The sequence below is a fragment of the Triticum dicoccoides genome, chromosome 4A (assembly GCF_002162155.2).
Source record: "Triticum dicoccoides isolate Atlit2015 ecotype Zavitan chromosome 4A, WEW_v2.0, whole genome shotgun sequence".
NCBI classification, from domain to species: Eukaryota; Viridiplantae; Streptophyta; class Magnoliopsida; order Poales; family Poaceae; genus Triticum; species Triticum dicoccoides.
In genome coordinates, this window is record NC_041386.1 from 104364687 (window position 1) to 104387311 (window position 22625).

Consider the following 22625-nt stretch of genomic DNA (forward strand, 5'->3'; position numbering starts at 1 on the left):
CTGATTTGTTCGACGCTTCGGCAACATTGATGGTAGCAGAGGTGGATGTAGCAACCCGAGATCATCACAATGCAGAGATTGCAAAGGTGAAAGATCAGATAACTCAAGCTAAAGCGGACCTGGCAGCAGAGAACGCCAGGATGGCTACAGAACAGGCCGAGTTGGAACTCAGGCCTACCGGCTTAGGCTGGATCAGAGTGCCTCAGATGATGTCATGAGGAGGAGATACCGGTCGCACCTCCCCCTCGGTTATGAGCCAAGAAATCTCTTCAACACGCCAGGAGCAGGAACGAGCAACCAGCTGGTGGGAAACCGGAATGAGGTACCAGGAACAAGAGCGTCGGTTCAGCCGCGCATGATGAACCCCCCTCGTCAGAACAACATTGTGCCACAATACATTCTGATGCCTCCGGGGCATTACTCCAACCCATTGGATAACATTGTGGGCGTCGCTTCACGATTGGTAGCCCTCCCAATGGACGGAGAGTCACCAGTGGTGATTGAGACATGACGGGCCAGAGAGCTCCTTCAAACAACTTTAAACCAGCAGCAGGCTTATTCGCATAATTGCAAGATGATTCATTCCACCCCCCGCCTGAGTCGGAGCTACAGTAGGCACGTTGAGGATGAGCCGGCCATGTCAATCAGTTCACGTCACCGTAACTCGCCGCGAGGGCATAAACCCGCAGGTGCTGGTGCTAACGCACAGGATGTGGTGGATCATGGTCGTGCACGTCGAGAAGCCGAGTTAGCAGCTCAGCACGCATCTCGTCAACCCACTCCGATTCGTCCTACCGCTTCAGTGCAGCCAGGCGTGGTCTTCAGTTCCTTAGGGGTGCCGTGTCTTACCCCCGCGTTGCCTAACGTACGGCTGCCCAATGATTTTAAAGGCCCTCGTAAGGTGCGCAATTACACTGCCGATTTACAGCCAGAGTCATGGGTTGAAAGCTATGAGATGGCAATGGAGATGTTGGATGTGGATGAAGCAGTGTGTGCTAAATACTTCACCATGATGTTGGAGGGGACAACTCATACTTGGTTAAAGAGCTTACCGGCTAACTCTGTCGGGTCATGGGCCGAGTTAAAACACCGGTTTATCCAGAATTTTAAAGATACTTGTAAGCAGCCTATGTCGATTGTGGACCTGACTGCTTGTGTTCAAGAGGATGGGGAGTCCACAACCCATTGGGTGAAACGGGTCTCTGCTATTCTGCACTGAAGCGGTATTCTGCACTGAAGCGGATTGCATCAACGCGGATACAGCAGTTTTGACGTTGGAGGGCAATTGCCGGTTTCTACCGTTAAAACTGAAGTTAGGAAGACTCAAAAGTTACTGCAATGACATGTCAACTCTTATGGCCGCTTTGGTTAAATATGTCGATTCAGATAATACCAAAGACCCTGACTCGGAGGAGGACAAACCGGGGAAAGGGAAGAAGAACGGCAACACCAAGAACAGCATAACCCGGCAGGTCATGGGAACAATGGTAAGCACAAAGCAGACAATACTTTGGACTTTGTGGCCAACACCAATGCTCAAGATAACGGTCAGCGTCGTAAGGGAAAACAGCCCCAGAGGAGCGGAGGGTCAGGCCCCAATCTAGAGCGCCTGTTAAATCAACCTTGTCCAAAGCATGGATCAAAGGAGAGGCCAGCTTCACATCTATGGAAGGATTGTTTCATCATGAGAGAGTTCAAGAACTCTAATATGTTTCAATACGACAATGGCCCGCCCGACGGTTCAGGAGGTGGTTTTCATGGGCCGGGTTATGGAGGCAGCAGCTCCGGTTCAGGATTTCAAGGCAATCAAACCAGACATGGCAGTCAAGGGAACCAGGGCAATCAGGGAGGTTATAACCATCGGGGGAATCAGCGGCAACAGGCAGGTTATCAGAGAAATCCGAAGCAGTTGAATAGTGGGCAGTATCACGTCTTCACCACTAGCTTGTGCAAGCGTGATCAGAAGCTTCACAAGAGGGTCGTGAACTCTGTTGAACCGGCAGTACCTTAGTATTTGCGCTGGTCTGAGCAACCAATTTTATGGAGTCGATAATCCGGGCCATCTGGCCTTAGTGGTGGCACCTCAAGTTGGGGGGTATAAGTTCACCAAGGTGCTTATGGATGGTGGAAGTAGTATCAACATCCTTTACTATGATACCTTCCGCCGTATGGGATTGACATATAAGAATCTTACACCGTCGAACACCATTTTTCACGGTGTGGTGCCTGGTAAGTCTGCATATCCATTAGGCAAGATAGCCCTAGAGGTGGCTTTTGGAGATGATCATGACTCAAGGTCAGAAACATTGACTTTTGAGGTGGTGAAAATCAAGAGTCCGTATCACGCCCTATTTGGACGACCGGCTTATGCCAAGTTCATGGCAAGGCCGTGTTATGTTTATCGACAGCTTAAGATGCCGGGTCATAAAGGGACCATCACAGTACATGGGAGCAGGAAGATTGCTTTGGAATGTGAAGAGGGTGATGCGGCTTATGCTGAGTCAGTTTGTGCCACAGAGGAGCTGAAGTTTTATAAAGACAAAGTTGATCCGACCGACATGACTTCTTTGAAAAAAACAACTACAGAGCATGATCCGGCGTTGAAGTTTAAATCGGCTACATACACTAAGATGGTTGATTTTTTTCCCGGCGATTCATCCAAGCAGTTCAGCATCAGCGCTAACCTGGATCCCAAATAGGAAAATGTGCTCATCGAGTTCATCCATGAGAACCGTGACATCTTTGCATGGAAGCCTTCTCACATGCCAGGTGTACCGGGGGAACTCGCTGAGCACACACTTAATATAGATCCTAAGTTTAAACCGGTCAGGCAGTTTCTCCGCCGCTTTAACGAAGAAAGGCGTAAGGCTATTGGTGAGGAGGTAGCTCGGCTGTTGGCCGTAGGGTTTATCATGAAGGTCTTTCACCCGGAATGGCTGGCTAATCCGGTGCCGGTCCTTAAGAAAAATGACACTTGGCATATGTGTGTGGACTACACAGATTTGAACAAGGCTTGCCCGGCAGATCCCTTTGCCCTCCCTTGTATTGATCAGATTATTGACGCTACGGCGGGTTGTGACCGTTTGTGTTTTTTGGATGCTTACTCTGGTTATCATCAGATCAAAATGGCAGTTAAGGACCAGGAGAGGACAACTTTTATAACTCAAGAGTGCCCAGGCGACTTATCAGCGTTGTGTTCAGAATTGTCTTCATAAGCAGATTGGGTGCAATGTTCATGCATATGTGGACGATATTGTGATAAAGTCCAGGAAGGAGGAAACTTTGATAGATGACTTGAGAGAAACCTTTGACAACCTCCGGGTTTATAAGATGATTCTTAATCCGGACAAATGTGTCTTTGGTGTTCCGGCAGGCAAGCTTTTGGGTTTTCTGGTGTCTAACAGGGGCATTGAGGCTAATCCGGAGAAAATCACAGATATCACCTCTCGGGCTAAACCAGCATGTATTAATGACGTTCAACGTCTGGCGGGCCGGATTGCAGCTTTGAGCCGGTTTATCAATCGTCTAGGGGAGAAGGCTATCCCTTTATATCAGATGCTAAAGAAAACGAATGACTTTGTCTGGAGCGATGCGGCTGATAAAGCGTTTGAGGATTTGAAGAGGCAGTTAGCTGAACCGCCTCTCCTTGCGGCTCCGGTCGATAAAGAGCCTTTACTGTTGTATATGGCTGCTAATGCCCGGGCTGTTAGTGTGGCTATTGTTGTGGAGTGCAAGGAGGCTGGAAAGGAGTACCCGGTTCAACGACCGGTTTATTATATCAGTGAGGTGCTTATCGAATCAAAGCAGAGGTATCTGCATTGGCAGAAGCTGGTGTATGGGGTGTTTATGGCAAGCCGGAAGCTCAAGCATTATTTTCAGGGTCATCCTATCATAGTGGTTAGTTCAGCCCCTCTGGGAGATATCATTCAAAACAGATAAGCAACTGTCCGGATTGCTAAGTGGGCTATTGAGCTTGGACCTCACGGACTCAAATATACACCTCGCACAGCGATCAAATCTCAAGCACTCGTGGACTTCATCAATGATTGGACCGATTTGCAGGCGCCAGAGGAAAAGCCCGACAATACGTATTGGACTATTCACTTTGATGGGTCCAGGCAATTGGAAGGCTCGGGGGCTGTAGTCATATTAACTTCCCCACGAGGTGACAAGTTTTGTTATGTTCTTCGCTTAATGTTCCCTTGCACTAACAATGCAGCTGAGTATGAGGCCTTACTCAATGGTCTTCGGATGGCTAAGGAGACGAACTTAAGCCGGGTTAAGTGCTTCGGTGATTTGGACCTAGTGGCTCAACAGGTATCTGGCACTTGGGATTCTAAGGACCCACTCATGGCTGCATATCGACGAGAGGTGGACATAGTGGCTGGTCATTTCAAGGGCTATCAAGTTGACCATATAGACTGGCGAAAGAATGAAGCGGCGGACGCTTTAAGTCGTCTAGGCTCTCAGCGTAAACCAGTGCCACCTAATGTCTTCCTCGACATACTGCATAATTCGTCGGTCAAGATACCCACAGAGGAGGAGTTGGCTATTCCTGACCCGGAGGCCCAGTTGGTGGCGGCTTTGCATGTTGTACTGGATTGGACAGTCCCGTACTTGGCTTACATGAACCAGGGCGAGTTACCAGAGGATGAAACATTGGCCCGGCAGATAATCCGGTGATCCAAGTCAATGACCATTATCAATGGGGAGTTACATCGTTACAGCGTCATAGGAGCAATTCAGCATTGTGTGTCTCCTCAAGAGGGTTGTGAGATTTTGCGAGAAATCCACGAAGGAGATTGTGGTCACCACGCCGGTTCAAAATCCTTGGTGGCTAAGGCTTTTTGTCACGGCTTCTATTGGTTGACAGCTCATGCTGATGCTGAGGATTTAGTCAAAAGGTGTGACGGTTGTCAGAAATTTGCACGCCGCGCTCATGTTCTGGCTCAGGAGTTGAGAATGATTCCAATTACTTGTCCTTTTGCAACTTGGGGGCTCGATATGGTTGGACCCTTTCAGAGATCCAAGGACAAAAAGATCCACCTGTTAGTGGCGGTTGACAAGTTTACCAAGTGGGTAGAGGCAGAGCGAGTCAGTAAGTGTGATGCAGCCACGGCGGTTCAATTCATTAAAAAGGTGATATTCCAGTTTGGTTTTCCACATAGCATTATAACTGATAATGGTACTAATCTGTCCAAAGGAGATATGGAGGAATTTTGTCAACGTGAGCACATCCGGCTCGATGTAGCATTAGTGGATCACCCCCAGTCTAATGGTCAAGCAGAGAGGGCAAATCAAGAAATTCTGAGAGGTATCAAGCCCCGACTTATGGTTCCTTTAAAGCGGACGCCGGGTTGTTGGGTAGAGGAGTTACCTTCTGTGTTATGGAGTATCAACACCACACCAAATAGATCGACGGGTTACACATCTTTCTTCATGGTTTATGGAGCAGAGGCGGTTCTTCCCAGTGACATCCGTCATGACTCGCCCTGGGTGGCAGCTTATGTTGAAGCGGAGAATGAGAAAGCACGTCAGGACTCACTGGACCTATTAGATGAAGAGCGTGATTTAGCAGCAGCACGTTCGGCGATTTATCAACAAGATCTCCGACGTTATCACAGCCACCGGGTTAAGACCAGAACCTTTCAAGAAGGCGATCTGGTGCTCCGGCTCATCTAGGATCAATCTGATATGCACAAGCTATCCCCACCTTGGGAAGGACCTTTTGTGGTCAGCAAAAACCTGCACAACGGGTCATACTACCTTATCGATGTTCGAGAGCACAAAGACTCACGCAAATCGGAGGAAGAGACCCAACGGCCGTGGAATATAGCTCTTCTTCGGCCTTACTATACTTGAGCCACAGGCTCTTCTTATATACATATTTATGACAATGTATATATTATATAATAAACCAGAGCCTCAGTTTAAAGCGGGGTCTCTGTTCTTTTTACATCATGTGTGGTTCCATGGGGGCTTCTACTTATAAAGCGGAGTTCTATTAACCCGGCCTATCAAGCCACACAGATATGACGGAAATCACTAGGGGGCTTGGTCGTATCCGAACCATAGCTACACCTCTTGATCAGTTTAAAACCAAAAAGGGAAATCACTAGGGGGCTTGGTTGTATTTACACCATAGCTACACCTTTTGATAGGCTTAAAAGCCGCAAGGAAATTATGTGGAACCAAAGAGAGTCTGTTGCATAAAGCACAACTCAAACATAGGTCACCACTGAGCATTGCTCAAATATTACTTGGGGGATCCTTGCTTCTCAAAGAACAGTGAGCTTGCACCCTTGTAGTAGGCTATCAAGCCAGGCTTGGAAGCCAGGTGTATTCACCTAAAACCCCGGGTTATCCTGCCTCTTTAAGTAAGCCACTCCGTCCAGGTAAACCTGGTATGACCCATCGAACGTTTGACAAGTCAATCTCATAGACCCTGAACTTGTCAAAGTTAAAACGGTGATTGGTTAAAGATTGAGGTCCATCTTAAAAGGCTTTGCAAAATGGTTTAACTCAGCGGCCTGGCAGCCCATGAAAAGCCTCGATTTAGGGACTGACAGCCCATGAAAAGCCTCGATTTAGGGACTGACAGCCCATGAAAAGCCTTGCATATTTCTTTTGTCTTTGCTGTTTTACAATCTTTTGATAAGGGATTTATGAATGTTTTCTGATAAACCGCTGTTTATTACAACCTGGCGTGGCTTTCAACGCTTAGTTGTCAGTACATGATCAGTTCTAACCCGGCAGTATGGTGCTCCGGTCTGGTTTTGGCTAGATGTCACCAGCATTATACGAACAAATCAGTGGCTATTATAGCCCGGTATGGTTTTTATATGAACCGGCAAGAGGGCAAGGAGTCATCAACACTCCAGATTGGTGTTTTCACCCTTATTATACAAACAGTTGGTCAGCCAACGAGGTATGTCACAGGTATCATCTATTTTATATCTGGTTATTACAATCTTGGTTATCCATCTAAGTTGTGTATATATTTTTTGGGCATTGTGACCCGTCCAGTGGTAAACCACTAGGACATTTTCAAGTTTTTATATGCAGGAACAAAAGCCATAATGGACTATGCATATCATAACTCCCAAAGGCATGTCAAGTTTTAAGTAACAAGCAAACCAAACATGCTCGATGGCATGGCAGATAAAGTTGTTCATGCTATCCTATTACAAGGCGCTTTAAACAGCCCAAATTGAATAATTGTTTTCAAGAGTGGAAGACTGCAACTGCTAAACCAACCATTGGTTTAGGATTCCTCATCTGGATGGCTTGACGATTGAGGGTCATCTTGAGTGGGCGTATTCTCTTCATCCCTCCCCAGTCGCTGGAAAACAGTCGTTGACCAGTCGATTCCAGTTAAGGCTTGAAAAATGGCTTCTTCATGAATAAGTTGGAAGGGTCAATATCAGGAGCGTAAGCATGCTTACGGATTGGCGGAACAAGCTCTTCTACATTATGAATCAGTGTGGGCTGTCTTTTCCCTTCAGCATCGTAAACCGGTTGAAAATGTGACAGATCTGTGTCCTCCGCCAGTTTGCTTTCTATAGGCCGCATCTCCTTTGTCAGCCTTCGGAGATCGTCATTATTGAAGTCTGAACGGTCTTCTTTCACACCAGGATAGCCTTTGATGAAATCTGCCGGTTCAAGATCCAGAATCCACGCCTTGGCCCGGATTAGCGCGGTCAGTGCACCTGACCTTGCGGCTGATCTCTTCAGTTCATCGATCCGGGCAGGCAGCATGGCCAGCTTTTCGATAGTTTCTTTTATAAGCGATGGTGGGGGCTTGTTATAAGCTGCAGTGCAAATGGCTCGCTGGGATCCAGAAAACAGTTGTTCTATCAAAGTGTAGGCCGCTTTAAGCTTCATCCGCATGTCAGAGCCCAGATGAGTAACGCGGGTCCCTGTCATAGTTAAACATCAGTAAACAAGTCATTCATAAGACATTACGAATTACAAAAACTTCATGAGAGAGTACTTACCAAACACAACAGAAGTCATGGCATTAATCTGCCGCTTTAAGTCGGTCAGCTCTTCAACCACCGGCTTCAGGGCTGCCTCTGGGTCCTCGGCCTTCTTTGTTAAACCGGCCTTTTCTGTTTCCCAGTCTGCACGCTCTTTGTTAAAGGTCTCTTTCAGCCTTTCCATGGCTACTAAGGAATTTGTCAACTCTTCCTTGGCCTTGGAAGCTTCTGCTTGCTGAGATTTGACGTTCTCCCGAAGGTCAGCGGTTTGAGCATCCATTTTACTCAGCTCGGCCTGTAAAGGCAAGATATATCAGCAATGAGATATGTCTATTTTGAAGTACTAAGCGTATAACAAGTTATGCACTTTGTACTTGGGGGCTAATGCCTATTTGTTTTATCATCAAAATTTTATTTGCAAGTCTCAAGTACAATGCAAGCATTATCCTTGACACTTGGGGGCTAATGTACATCTGTTCAAATGGATGCATGGATTAAAGACCCGGTTCACCTTGGAAAGATAAACCGGCCCTTGGGGACTACACAGGCGAAAACTACAGGAATACAATAATCACGTCTGGTTTACTTCAACAGATCAGTTGGTATATGGAGGACAGGTTTGCAAGAGTTAAATTATTATAAAGCCCCGGTTTATGATTGCCATCATAAACCGGCCCTTGGGGATACTTGGGTTGATACTTGTACTTTGGATTTAAGAAAGGAAAAATGATGGAAATACCTCATAGCATTCCTTCATCAGGTTCACCAAACCGGCTTCATAATCATGGTTTGAGTGCAGACGGTTTAGAAAACCAGAGCGAAGTTCTTGAGCGCTGAGATGGGCGTAGCTTGACAAGTCGGTGCTCCATTTGCCTTTTTCCATGGCAGCACGCTCTTCCTTGGCACTATGTTTGGCCAAGATTACATGATGGCCAGGAGAGGTGTGACCAATACCAGTAATGATAACCTCGCCTTCTTTGTCTCCAGCAGCGTTTTCTGGGGTTGATGGAGTGTCAGTAGCTCTCACCGGACTAGAAGATCTGTCACCAGTCCGGATTGGATTTGTCGGTTCATCATCAGGCACATCAGTATCAACTTCTGCTTGTTCATCAGTATTGTGATCTTGAGGGGGTGGTTCATCAAAGGTAGCTTCAGGTGTGGAGTATTCACCCGAGCCTTTTTGCTGGGTCTAGCTTTGGCTCTAAATAGAACAAGATGCAAAGGTTAGCACAACATATAAAGTATGAAACATCAAAAGAAAGGGGTGAAGTACTTACCCAGCTACAGTTTTGAGAGGAGGAAGTTGTGTTGCGGTTGACTCGCTAGAAGAGGAGGGAGGTGTCACCTGATAATTCGAATTGGACGGATTAAGAGGTTGTCGGAAATAGCCTGCCTTGGGATAAGAAGTGTCAGAAGTGGGTGAGACCTCAGATCGGCGCTTTCGAACCGGGGTGTCTGGTAAACCGGTTGAAGTGACCTTTTGGCCGCTGTGCCGGGTTGTGCGGCGAGCCTCGTGCTGCTGCTTCTTCAAAATAAATGTTGGATCCAAGTGAGCAAGAGTATGAGAAAAGCTTACTTTCTGGACCGCTTGACGGATTTTTTGTGTTGGCAGGGAGTCTGAAATGGAGGAAAGGATAATTACCTCTGCATCGTCGGCTTGGCTGCCTTCAACGTCCTCCTGATAAGTATCATTGTCAATGAGATGCATGAAAAGTGAACCAAGTGAATCAAGTTCTACCTCAACTTCCGGTTCATCCGGGTCGTCATCCAGTTCCATACTGATGCGTTCAGGTGCCTTCCGTTTTGTGGTCTTCTTGACGGCTTTGGTTTTAGGGCGGGAAGGTTTTGCCGCTTTCTCTTGAGGTTTCTTCTTCCAGAACGGATCATCACCCTGTTTAAAAATAAGCAAAAGAGTATTCAAAGATTGGACAATATAAAGATATCAGGTGTAAAGTGGAAGAACAATACTTACAACAGGCGGTTTGTTTTGCGTGTAAAAAGGTTCTAAACCGGTTTGGCGACAGACAGCTTCCGATTCGCTCAATATCTTTTTGACAGCCTCGGTGACTTCTTCATCTGTTAGTTGAATATTGATATGATGTTGGGAGTCTTCTGCTTCCCCAGTGTACTCACACATTAAGTGGGAGCGGCAACTTAGCGGCAAGATACTCCAGGATATCCAGCAACGGACAAAGTATACACATGTTAAACCGTTGGCCAAGAAGGCTCTCAGCTTGGCGAGTTGAGGTGCATATGGGGACCGTTCCTGGGCACTTAGATGTTGTGGAAGTGGATGAGTATTGGCAAGCCGGTGGGCACGGTAACCCGGCAGAGGATTCTCATCTTCAGGGGAGGTGTCTTTACAGTAGAACCAAGTTTGATTCCACTCTTTGGGGTGACTGTGCAGCTTGGCGTGAGGAAATTCAACCTCTTTTCTTTTCTGAATAGAGACGCCACCAAGTTCAGTATTGGGTCCGTCTACAAATTCAGTGCGCTGGTTCAGATGAAAGAAGTCCCAGAACAGCTCAATAGTTGGCTCTTCTTGTAGGTACACTTCACAGAAAACTTGAAAGTTGCATATATTGGATACCGAGTTGGGTCCAATATCTTGAGGGTGGAGTTGAAAGCTGGCAAGTACATCCTGGAAAAACTTTGATCCGGGCGGTTTGAAACCACGGCCTATGTGATCAACAAACACCACTACCTCACCCTGCTTAGGGGTGGGAGGATTTTCCGGTCCAGGAACTCGCCACCGGATCTCATTCTTCTTTGGTAAGGTTCCGATCTTGACCGTTCCATTCAGTTGCTCCTCGGTAACCCGGGAGGGAGCCCAGTTGCAGGAATAAAACTGCTTGGCCATTGCAAGTGAAAAGCTGGAAGGAAATGACGGTTTACAATTCATTTATAGTGATGCATAAGGTACAACAGGATAAAGGAATCCAAGTATGTGAAATTGGTAAAACCGGAGGCTGATACAATTATGAATGACAAAGCAATAAGCAGAAAGAGAGGTATACACATACTATTAAACCGGAGTATGACAACGGAGATAAAGGGATTGCCGGTTTACAAGGGGACTAATGGTATATAATAGATTACTCTATACAAGGGTAAACCGTCTATGTGATATAGAAGGTACAGATCTAAGGCAAGAATGACTAAGTAAGGAAAAACAGATTTCGCAAAGATCACATTAGCATTTTGGATCTACCACAGGTCAAGAAAGCAAAAAGATTTAGACCTAAAAAGGTTGGTCCCGAAGTGATTTGCAAAAGGTCCAGATCAGTTTTTATGCGTATTAGGGTTTGTTTTGATAGCAAAGACAAGGAATGCTATAGCTACCACACGGAATACATCAAGCTTAAGGTCTTTCATCTATGGACTGAAGAGGAACAGGGAAGAACAGTGCCGGAGCTTCGATGAACTTTGATGGACACTGAAACCCTAGATAGATCTACAGAGGAGGAAAGGGGAAGACTTACAGCGGCTGTTGAAGCAACGGAGATATGCCGTGATTCTCTGGTGCGATCAGGTCGATGCAGCGGCCAAAGGAGATGCAGAGGCGGAGCTCGGCGATGGCGGCGGCGCTCGGGTGCAGGGGCGTGGCGAGGAGGAAGAAGAAGCGAAGAGACAGAGGGAAAAAAGGAAATGACCCTTGGCCCTATTTATAAGGTAAAGGGGGGTGACAGGCGTGAGAATCAAGGAGCCAGAATGTTGGATACCTAACAGGAGCGGTCGCCTTGATTGTCGGAGGCTCATTAACTGAAGGTGAGATATATCATTTTTTAAGTAACAGAGTGACGTCATGGCGGTTTATCCTGATTCTGGAGTAGGACGTCACGGCGGTTTACAAGATTAAGGTGAAGATGCAAAGGAGGAATTTTTCTAAGTGTTGAAGATTGACATGAACAAGTTCAAACCAACCTGGGGCCTAATGTTGGGGATATTACTACTGGACGTAAACTGGCCAGGAGTAGCCGGATTAACTTTATGAAGATTAGAAGCCCATGAAGACGTAAGAATGATGGCGCTTTATGAAGGCCCAAGGCCCAAAGGCGAGTTAAGGCATATAGATGTAAACCGACCTTATTATGTAACTTGCATTGTAAGATAGGAAGGATAGAGACCGAGCCGGGCACGTTTATGATCCGGCCTCGGGACTCTGTAAACCGGCGGGCGTCAACCTATGTATATAAAGGGACGACCCGACGGTTTAGGGACAACAGATAACAACTCGAGAGCCAGGCAAAGCGGATTCGCTCCCTGGTCATCGAAACCCTAGCAATACCAACACAACTAGACGTAGGCTTTTACCTTCATCGAAGGGGCCGAACTAGTATAAAAACCCTCGTGTCCCTTGTACGGTTTAACCCCTTTAAGCTAACCCGTAGCGATGGCTCCACGACTAAGTCCTTTCACGAGGACATCTGCCGTGACAAAACCACGACAATATTTTTATTTTCCCCGGGATGGTGCTCTGTTGTATTGTTGATGAGGATATCCTCGCCGCTCTTGGCCACCTGCCAGAGTATCCAACATGCTCTATGGCTGTGTGTTGACATGGTATCCGCTGTACTGTGAATTTTGCATGGCCCATTGAGCCATCCCTCCAATACAGTTCTACACCCTGTAGTGGGCTTTTGTTTCTTTGTAATTGGATCGGGTGACTTACGAGAGTACACCCTTTTAGTTCGGACAAGGGGTTTAGTGAGAGCCGGAGGGTCCCAGAATTTTATTTGGGTTTTCCAGGCGCTTTCCATCGCACAGTACTTCCGTACTATGGCCGCCAAGTCAGCAAAGTGTGCTATGTCACGGCGACTTACGGCGTTGAGGATTCCCTTGTCCATGCAATTTTTGCAAAAGAATGAAAATGCGTCTTCCTCGCGACAGTCCTTGACGTTGCTCATTGCAAGGAGGAATCTGACCCAATAGTGATGTACTGTCTCTTGGGCTCTTGTCTAATGTGGGAAAGATCACTTGAGTCTGGGTGGGTGGGTAGTTTTAGGTCCAAACCCTGACCCGATCTGAGACCCAGGGGCGGAGGAGTTTCCGAGCTTGCCAGTTCAGACTCCGGGATGTTGCCCAATAGTTTTGGCCCGCTGTCTGATTCTAGGTTCGAAGCTTGGGCCATGTCCTCCCGTGGACGGGTATCCGGCTCAGAGAGCTCAGGAATCCGGACATAGTTTGTCCTCAAAATAGAGGAAGAATTGCTACATTGCTCCTCCACCACCGCTATCTGATGGGTGACCGGCGGAGAGTTAATATCCCTTTGGTCGGGTTTAAGCCCGATCCGATCATAGTCTGTTGCGACTCCCAGGGCGGCGATGCGATCCAAGAGCTCGTTCAAGGAAGAGAGCTCTATTGGATCCATCTGCTCGTCGAATCCCGAGCCGACGTGGAGGCTGTTTTTGATGACCCGAGAAGTCATCGCCAGCGCCGAACGGGCGGTCATGACGAAGCCGCCTAGTCGGAGAGTTTGGCCTACAGCCAGGGCTCCCCCTGAGGTAATGTTGTCCTTGACAACAAGACGAGCCATCAAGCCTTATCGTGGTGGCATAGTGGAACTCTCAATGAAAGCACCAATGTCGGTGTCAAAACCGGCGGATCTCGGGTAGGGGGTCCTGAACTGTCCGTCTAAGGCGGATGGTAACAGGAGACGGGGGAGACAATGTTTACCCAGGTTCGGGCACTCTCGATGGAGGTAATATCCTACTTCCTGCTTGATTGATCTTGATAATATGAGTATTACAAGAGTTGATCTACCACGAGATCGTAGAGGCTAAACCCTAGAAGCTAGCCTATGATTATGATTGTTGTTGTCCTACGGACTAAACCCTTCGGTTTATATAGACACCGGAGGGGGCTAGGATTACACAGAGTCGGTTACAAGGGAGGAGATCTACATATCCGAATTGCCAAGCTTGCCTCCACACATAGAAGAGTCCCACCCGGACACGGGATGAAGTTTTCAATCTTGTATCTTCATAATCCAACAGTCCGACCAAAGGATATAGTCCGGCTGTCTGAGGACCCCCTAACCCAGGACTCCCTCAGTAACACTCTGGTCAGTTTCGTATGTCCGGCGAAAAGCAATCCACGAGGCTATATTCCAGAGCCCGGTCCAAACCATCACCTTTTGTGGATTCCTTCTTACATGAGTTACAACAGTTACAGAAGCCGACCATGCCGCCATTAGCAGTTGTTCGACCTCCTCGGTCCACTAAGGAAAGGTGGCTTGTTCCGCCTCAAGACTATATGAAGATTAATGCTGACGGCGCGGTCGCTCGCTATAGAAGAGAAGGAGCAGTCGCGGCTATTTATAGAGACAATCAAGGTCTATACCTTGGGTCCTCAACGATGGTGTACCAGGGAGTGACTGGCCCAATGATGTTTGAGGCATTTGCTTGCAGGGAAGTTTATCTCTTGCAGAAGATCTTAATTTGCATAATATCACAGTTGCTTCTGATAGCTAAGGAGTGGTTGACGACATCAACAGGGGACGTGAGGTCCCCATGCTGCTATAGTACATGAAATAATATGTCGTAAGAGTAGTTTTCAGTTATGTAATTTCATTCATGAGCGTAGAAACTATAACTATGAGACTCATAAACTTGCCAAGTTCTCTTGTAACCTACAATTAGATAGACATGTGTGGTTGGAAAATCCTCATGACCCAACAGCTTTACCTATGAATGTTGCATTGGAATAAAAAGCTTGGTGAGTTTTTTTTTTAGAAGAAACTTGAACTGATAAAAGAAAACATGGCGTGGCGGAGCTGAGTGAGCGTTCGCTATTTTTACTCCGTATATCAATTTCTTGCACGGGCCGCATCTGTAGTCGGACCAGAAATAATATCCCGAGCTTGTCTCCTTGACCGGACCGGGGCAGAGCCGCGGAGGCTCGTCGCTCATTCCCGGCCCACGGCGCGTACGCGCGGAGGTGGCCGCCGCCTCTCCCGCACGATCCTGTCCCCACCCTCTCTTATCCCCTTCACCCTCCAGACCAAGAGCGCCCACCCTCCCGCTTCTCCCCGACCGTACGGCCGCACCTCACCGCGCTCCCTGCCCCGCTATGCATACCACACTAGCCGGCAGCATCACCTCCATCCACAACAAGAGCTAGCTAGCTAGCGAACACGACGCGCATTCGCCGCTTGGCTAGGGATGTCGTCGTGCCTCGCGCCGCAGTTCAAGTGGCCCCCTTCCACCCGAGCGGCGGTGCCGAGGGAGCCCGGCGCCGGCGGCTGCGCGGCAGGCGGGAGCTGCCGGCCAGGGAGGGTCCAGTGCGCGCTGTCCTCCGCGGCCGTCGTCGAGGCGGAGCGCATGGAGTCCTTAGCCGCCGGAGCGAGGCGCCTGGCCTACGGCGGAGCCGTCGACGTCGGGCCTCCTCCCTCTTCGGATAGCACCAGCCTCCCGGTAATGTCCGCTCACGTGTTCGGCGCTCATGCTCCGGCGACCGTGCTGAACTGTATTATAAGATTGGTTTGGAGTGGGCTATGCTGAAATATGTTTGTCCTCGTGTCTTTCTTGCATTGGATATTGGAACCAGGGGGGCTTCGGGGAGGCGCTTCTCAACCAAGAGGCCGTGGTGACGGCCGCGGCCGCGGAGGCCGTGGCTTTAGCGCGAACAGCCGCGGAGGTCGCCCGAGAAGTTGCCCGGATGGTGCAAACGGACCACCGTCCAGACGTCGGCGACAGCCATGACCTGGTGGAGGACAGCTACTTAACAAGAGAGGTCCTTCGCACCGAGGTGCGGCCGGGGTCTCGGTATGCCGAAGCCCGCTTGCTGGACGACGCGGGGTTCGTCAGCATCTTCAGCGACGAATCCGAGTCGGACGACGACGAGCAGGGCGCCCGGGGCGTGGCTGTCAAGTCGGCACGTCAGCCCGAGAGAAGAGCTCGGAGAGTGAGGGCGGCGATGAAGGCTGCCAAATCTTTCAGTGATCGGAGGCCCGTCACGGCCTCCTCGAGGAAGAAGAGGGTCAAGGGTTGCCGGAATTCTCTGGGCTGCTTTTACAAGATGTCCGGACGGAAGCTTCTGACAGCGAAGCAAGAAGTTGAGTTATCAGAGGGCATTCAGGTAACGAAGACTAACACAATGACAAGGACATGTGTGATTTTTATCATGCTGTACCAAATAATGCTGTCCTGTTGCTGGTGTCTGACTAAGTTTATTATGAACTGACGCAGGATCTCCTGAAGTTGGAGGCTACCCAAAAGGAGGTTGCACACTACAACGGCGGTGAACCAACCTTCGGTCAGTGGGCAGCAGCAGTTGGCACTGATGAGAACACTTTGAGGAAACGTCTCAGCTATGGAATTTACTGCAAGAACATGATGGTCAAATCTAACGTGCGACTTGTAATCTCAATTGCCAAAGAGTTTGAAGGCCCTGGGACAGAGTTTTCCGATCTTATCCAGGTATTTTTCCTGTACTTTCGTTCAAGCCCCTTCATGATTATAATTCTTTGGAAATGAAATGTTTGACTCGCACTTCATTCCCTGTCTAATACAGGAAGGGATTCAGGGCCTTATAAGGGGCGCTGAAAAGTTTGATGCCTCAAAGGGTTTTAGGTTCTCTACGTATTCTCACTGGTGGATCAAGCAAGCAATACGCAAGTCGGTTCTAGAACAAACCCAAATAATTCGCTTGCCAGTACGTCCTCTTTCTCTTTGTAGGTTCACCACTTGCAACAATTTCACTCTTAATTTCTTGGTGTTGATGTAAGCACATTTGGTAATTACATCACTTTGTATATTGGGTAGATTTTATGGGACTAGTAAGTAGTAACCGGGAACCAAACGAACAAAATGAATAACTATGAGAATCAATCAATGATTAGAACAGACCAATGTTGCACCCGGATCTTTCTTTGTACACCAATGTGATCCCGGTGGGTGCTGGTATGAGCCCCTATATAATCCAATGGTGCTGTTTGATTTATAGGCGCACATGGCGGAAGCAAGTTCCCGAGTGAAAGAATGCCGGCGACGACTCCGCCGGCAGCTGAATAGGCTACCGACAAATGAAGAAATCGCGTTGGACACCGGCATGACAGCCAGACGGGTGGAAGCAGCAATGTGCCTCCCAAGGTACAGCGTATCCCTCACTGGCAAAGTCGGGTGCACGGACGTGACATACCAGGTATGCTCACTACGCTCTGCAACGCCAATGTCTTTCTGAATAACACACACCTCCATCAATAATCGCACTTGTGGCTACTGGACCTAAATCCCTGCACTTTACCTGGTGTGCATCACCACCACAGGAGATCACGGCGGACAAGAGCACGGAGACGGCGGAGGAGACGCTGCACAGATTGTTCATGAAGAAAGACGTGGACAAGGCGCTGGACAGCCTGACCCCTCGGGAGAGGGAGGTGATCAGGTACAGGTTCGGGATGGACGACGGCAAAGCGAGGACCCTGCACGACATCGGGCAGCTGATGGGGGTGAGCAGGGAGAGGATCCGGCAGATCGAGATGACCGCCTTCCGCAAGCTCAGGAGCAAGAAGAAGGTGACGTCGCTACAGCACTACCTTGAGCCAGCAGAGAGCTGGTAGCTATGCCTATTGCCGGCCGTGTTATGAGTACGTACTACGACCTTAGCAACGCACGGCCTTTGCTTGCTGGCTGCCGAGTTAGTACTGGATTGCCTGCCGTCATTTTGAAGGATTAACGACGACATATACGATTCACTCTCGAGCCTCTTGTACTATACATTGTGTAAATGAACGAAACAATCTTAGTAGTCCGTTTCACAAGATCGGCTATGTGTATCTATGCTTTTAAGGACCTTAACAAGGCCTGCCCAAAGGATCCCTTCCCCCCTTCTCCCCTCCCCACCACATCGATTAAATCATCGACGCTAACGCAGAACACGATTCATTATGTTTTCTCGACACATACTCCGGCTACCATCAAATTAAAATGGCAGAGCCAGACCAAGCCGCAACGGCATTCATCACACCATACGGCCCATTCTGCTTCAACACAATGCCCTTCGGGCTCAAAAACGCCGGCGCAACATATCAGCGCATGATTTGTATATGTCTGGCAAACCAGATCGGCAAAACAGTGGAGGCATACGTAGATGACGTGGTCGTCAAAACCAAGCATGTCGAATCTCTAGTAGACGACTTGAGGCTCACATTCGATAACCTCCGAACATATGACATCAAGCTCAATCCGAAAAAATGCGTTTTCGGTGTAACAGCCGGAAAACTCCTGGGATTCATTGTCTCCAGTAAAGGTATTGAAGCTAATCCGGCCAAAATCCGAGCGTTGTCACAGTTGGCTCTCCAACAGACCTCAAGCAAATATAAAAATTGACCGGATGCGTGGCAGCTCTAAGCCGCTTTATCTCCCACTTGGGAGAAAAGACATTACCCCTTTATCGCCTCCTCCGGCGCACCGAACACTTCGAGTGGATGGATGCCGCCACGGCCGGACTCAACGAAATAAAAGCCATATTGGCAACAAACCCAGTCCTGATTGCGCCAAACATTGGCGAACCAATGCTATTATACATTGCGGCAACTCATCAAGTAGTAAATGCAGTGCTCGTCGTCGAGCGAGAAGTGGACGGACACAAATCCCCCCTTCAAAAGCCGGTTTACTATGTGTTCACTGTCCTTACTCCATGCAAATCACGGTACCCGCATTATCAAAAGATAGCGTACGCGATATTTATGGCATCCCGGAAGCTGCGACACTACTTTCAAGAGTGTTCGATAACGGTAGCCTCGGAAGTACCACTTAACGATATTATAAACAACCGCGACGCGACTGGCCGGATTGCCAAATGGGCCATTGAGCTCCTCACGTTCGACATAACTTACAAGCCACGGCGAGCTATTAAGTCGCAAGTTTTGGCTGACTTCGTCGCCGAGTGGACGGAAGCCGAACTCCCTAAGGAGTACGGCACATATTCAAGCTGGATCATGCACTTCGACGGCTCCAAAATGTTGGCTGCTCTGGGGGCTGGCGTCGTTTTAATGTCCCCAACAGGAGATACAGTTCAATACGTACTACAGATAATGTATACGGACTCGAACAACGCAGCCGAATATGAGGCCCTTCTACATGGTCTCCGGATGGCAGTATCCATGGGCATTCAACGCCTAGAGGTGCGCGGGGATTCGAACCTTGCGATATCCCAAATAAATGGAGACTTCGATGCCAAGGATCCGAAAATGACAGCTTATCGCAATGCCGTCCTAAAATGTCAGCTCGGTTCGAGGGGCTCGAATTTCACCATGTGGCTCGGGAAAACAATCAGGCGGCGGATATCCTCGCCCGCATCGGCGCAAAACGCGACGCGGTCCCTCCCAACATATTTCTGGAAAGTCTCTTCAAGCCATCCGTTGCATGGGAAGGGGACACCGGTAACAACAGTCCGGACCCGGCCAAAATTCACGATACTGAACTCTCTGACACAATCGGAGGCTCCGCCATAGAAATAACACATTCAGCCCACAAAATAATGGCCATTATTGCCCCGTGGGCAGAACCATTCTTGGCCTACCTAACTAGACAGGAACTTCCGGAAGACCAAAATGAGGCACGCTGCATAGTGCGGCGATCCAAGGCCTACAGGGTCCATGAGGGAGAATTGTACAAGAAAAAGCACTACCGGAGTCCTTCAAAGGTGCATCTCCGAAGAGGAAGGGCAGAACCTTTTGGCAGAAATTCACGCCGGACTCGGTGGTCATCACGCCGCAGCCCGGGCTCTTGTAAGCAAGGCCTTCCGTACAGGATTCTATTGTCCAACGGTCCAGGCAGATGCACAGGACTTGGTCCAACATTGCGCCGGTTGCCAGCTCTTCGCAAATCAAAGCCACATGCCACCCACCGCCTCCAAACAATCCCCATTACATGGCCCTTCGCGGTCTGGGGGCTTGGCATGGTTGGACCCCTTAAAGGGGGAACCCACAAGAAAAAATATTTATTGGTCATGGTGGATAAATTCACGAAATGGATAGATGCTAAACCGGTTAAAACAGCCGAATCCGGACCGGTGATAGATTTCATATCCGGGGTTGTACACTGTTACGGCGTCCCCCACAGCATCATCACTGATAACGGCACGAACTTCACTGCCGACGAGGTAAAACTCTAGTGCAGCAAAATGGGCATCAAGCTCGATTATGCTTCAGTCTATCACCCACAAATCAACGGTCAAGTCAAACGAGCAAACGATCTTATAATGAGCGGCATTAAACCCAAATTAGTGCGTTCCTTAACGGAGTCTGACACGCACTGGGTAGAGGAGCTCGACTCCGTACTCTGGGGGCTGCGGACCACGTCGAATCGTAGTACCGGATATACACCGTTTTTATGGTGTATGGCGCAGAGGCAGTCTTGCCCTGTGACATAATTCATGACTCACCTCGAGTGCGCATGTACGAAGAAAGAGAAGCCGAGCTCGATCGGCAGGACAATCTGGACACCTTGGAGGAAGAGCGCGACGTAGCCAAAACCCGTTCCGCATTTTACCAGCAACAGGCTCACAGATATCAAAGCAGAGAAGTACGGACCAAAACTTATGACGTTGGCAAACTAGTTCTACGACTGCCGGATAAGAAAAAGAACAAGCTCGAGCTCAAATTGGAAGGTCCCTTCATTATCGACCAAGTTCTGACTGGTGGAGCTTACCGACTGCGGGATGCATCGACTAGTCGACTCGAGCCGAACCCATGGAACGCAGCTAGGCTTCGAAGATTCTATGCCTATCACCGGACTCTATGTTAGTCCCCTCCCTTTGTCCATTTTCTGCATATGCATCATCTGTCTTGTTTCCATTTCTTTCTTTTTATTATTATTTCTCTAGGCCTTCAAGGGTCACCTTGTGCCTCACTTGTACATTACAGATGCGCTAGCCGCACTCTCCATCCCTGGGGGCTTCTTTCACAGAAGCTTAAATTATTTACCTGGCCCTCACGCCCAACACATGTGTTATACTTCTGCATGTACCTTTTTTCACCATTATATGCATCGATATGACTTAAGTTTTGGCCAAGCTGGGTTGCCTGGCTCTTGTATTTATGCCCTATGTTCCTGTTAATTCGGCTAGGGCATAAGGGGAGCACCTCTGTGATTGTTACCACTAGGTCAGCCGGATGTGTACCTCAGACTGAGTGAAGCCGAAAGCTAGCGTTCTTAAGAAAATATTCGGTCGGTGAACAAAAAATGACTTTTATTTATTATCCGTATCTGCCTCCAGATGCTTTTTCTGTGCTTCTTATCGCAGTTCGGACATGCACTTTAGGGCATGCTTCCTAGGGAAAGGAACCCTTAACGGAACTATTCTCCCTGGAAGGTGTTTCTTACTACCCATGTAATATAACATAACTAGTTGGGCACTTGTCTGATAAAGCACTAATGACCCCTACGCCTGGTCTCCGCGCATGCCCCGGTTCTTACATAACCGAAAGGGTATTCGGATACACTTCGGACCGTCGGGTCCCGAGGTTGAAGCGAAAAGGTCCGCCATGACAAACGATCTACAATCCGGCTAGAAGGCATTATACATGTCACTTTAAATTACATAGTCAATTTGACTGGTTGAATTCCTCTTCAATACCATCCAATAGGCTGTCTAGTCTACAGTCCTGTTGGGAATACTTTGCGGCCAATTCTACTTGGCCGTACACTAAGCTCACAGGGATCTCCTTCCCATCGGGCCCCACAGATCTGACTTCGGCCATGTGGTTCGGGCCAGCCTTCGTGTACTGTGTCTTCACCATTGCCCAGGCTTCCCTGGCGCCCTGACGGCAGGCCCATATCTTCCATAATCGGAAGCGCCGCCGTGCTCCCTTCAGCTTTTCTGCAAGCTCTCCAAGGCCTTCGGGTATGGAGACGGATGGCCACAAGGTCTGGGCGACGCCTTGCATCACCTGCCGAACTCGTTCGTGCAGCTGTGAGAGCTCGGGAAGAAGGTCACCCGTTGAACCGGGCATTTCCTCGGCAGGATGACCTATTAGCATACCTACAGACATAACTCTGTCAGCCAGCTTCCTCGCCGAACTCTTTTTCAAAGTTCGTTCAAGCACTTACTAAATATGCCGCATCAAAGCCGCCGATTCTCCTTAACAGAGTCCGACAGTTGGGCACAAACATCTTTTAGTTCCACGCCCAGCTTGGTGTTGGCATCTAGGAGATCATTCTTCTCCTGCCTCACCCTTGTAAGCACGCTCTCACCGGCCTTCAACTGGCGTAGGAGTTGTTGCTTATCCGGATTTACTCCAGTGTCATCTGCAATTTTATCATCAGATCTGCATATGACGCATCCTATATGACACTTATCATTCGAAGGATATATTACCAGAGGGGGTCTCTTTAGGCTCCCCGCCGCGGCCAGTGCGGCCTGAAGTTGGGCTCTGCACTCTTCCAGCTCCTGGGACAGTTGAGTATTCTTTTCGGTAAGAACTTGCATAACAAATGATCCTTAAATCAGTTATTCTAACTGTTTCAAGTCTCAGGGGCTACTGATATATATATATATATATATAATCACCAAATTTTCTCACCTGTATGTCTTTTACATACTGCTCCGTGGCTCTGGCTAGACCATTTTGAGCGGCACGGAGGTACGCATCTCCCGAATTGAAGGCATCCAATGCCTCTTGGGAGAAACAAGCGTCAC

General features: G+C 48.6%; 1 protein-coding gene across 1 annotated transcript; it reads left to right on the plus strand.

The window, feature by feature from the left end:
- The first annotated feature begins 14950 nt into the window (after positions 1 to 14950).
- Positions 14951 to 17766, plus strand: LOC119285255 (RNA polymerase sigma factor sigB-like). The gene is made up of 6 exons (XM_037564495.1): positions 14951 to 15394; positions 15528 to 16058; positions 16169 to 16399; positions 16494 to 16634; positions 16926 to 17123; positions 17248 to 17766. Exons 1-6 carry the CDS (start codon positions 15143 to 15145, stop codon positions 17539 to 17541), a joined length of 1647 nt encoding a protein of 548 aa, XP_037420392.1. The 5' UTR covers positions 14951 to 15142; the 3' UTR covers positions 17542 to 17766.
- The last annotated feature ends 4859 nt before the right edge of the window (positions 17767 to 22625 follow it).

What these genes read in the sequence shown, in the direction of transcription:
- LOC119285255 (XM_037564495.1), top strand. Translation starts at nt 15,143, where the DNA reads ATGTCGTCGTGCCTCGCGCCGCAGTTCAAGTGGCCCCCTTCCACCCGA. An exon ending in CGGATAGCACCAGCCTCCCG is followed by an intron (nt 15,395 to 15,527) that starts GTAATGTCCGCT and finishes TATTGGAACCAG; the next exon opens with GGGGGCTTCGGGGAGGCGCT. An exon ending in AGTTTTCCGATCTTATCCAG is followed by an intron (nt 16,400 to 16,493) that starts GTATTTTTCCTG and finishes TGTCTAATACAG; the next exon opens with GAAGGGATTCAGGGCCTTAT.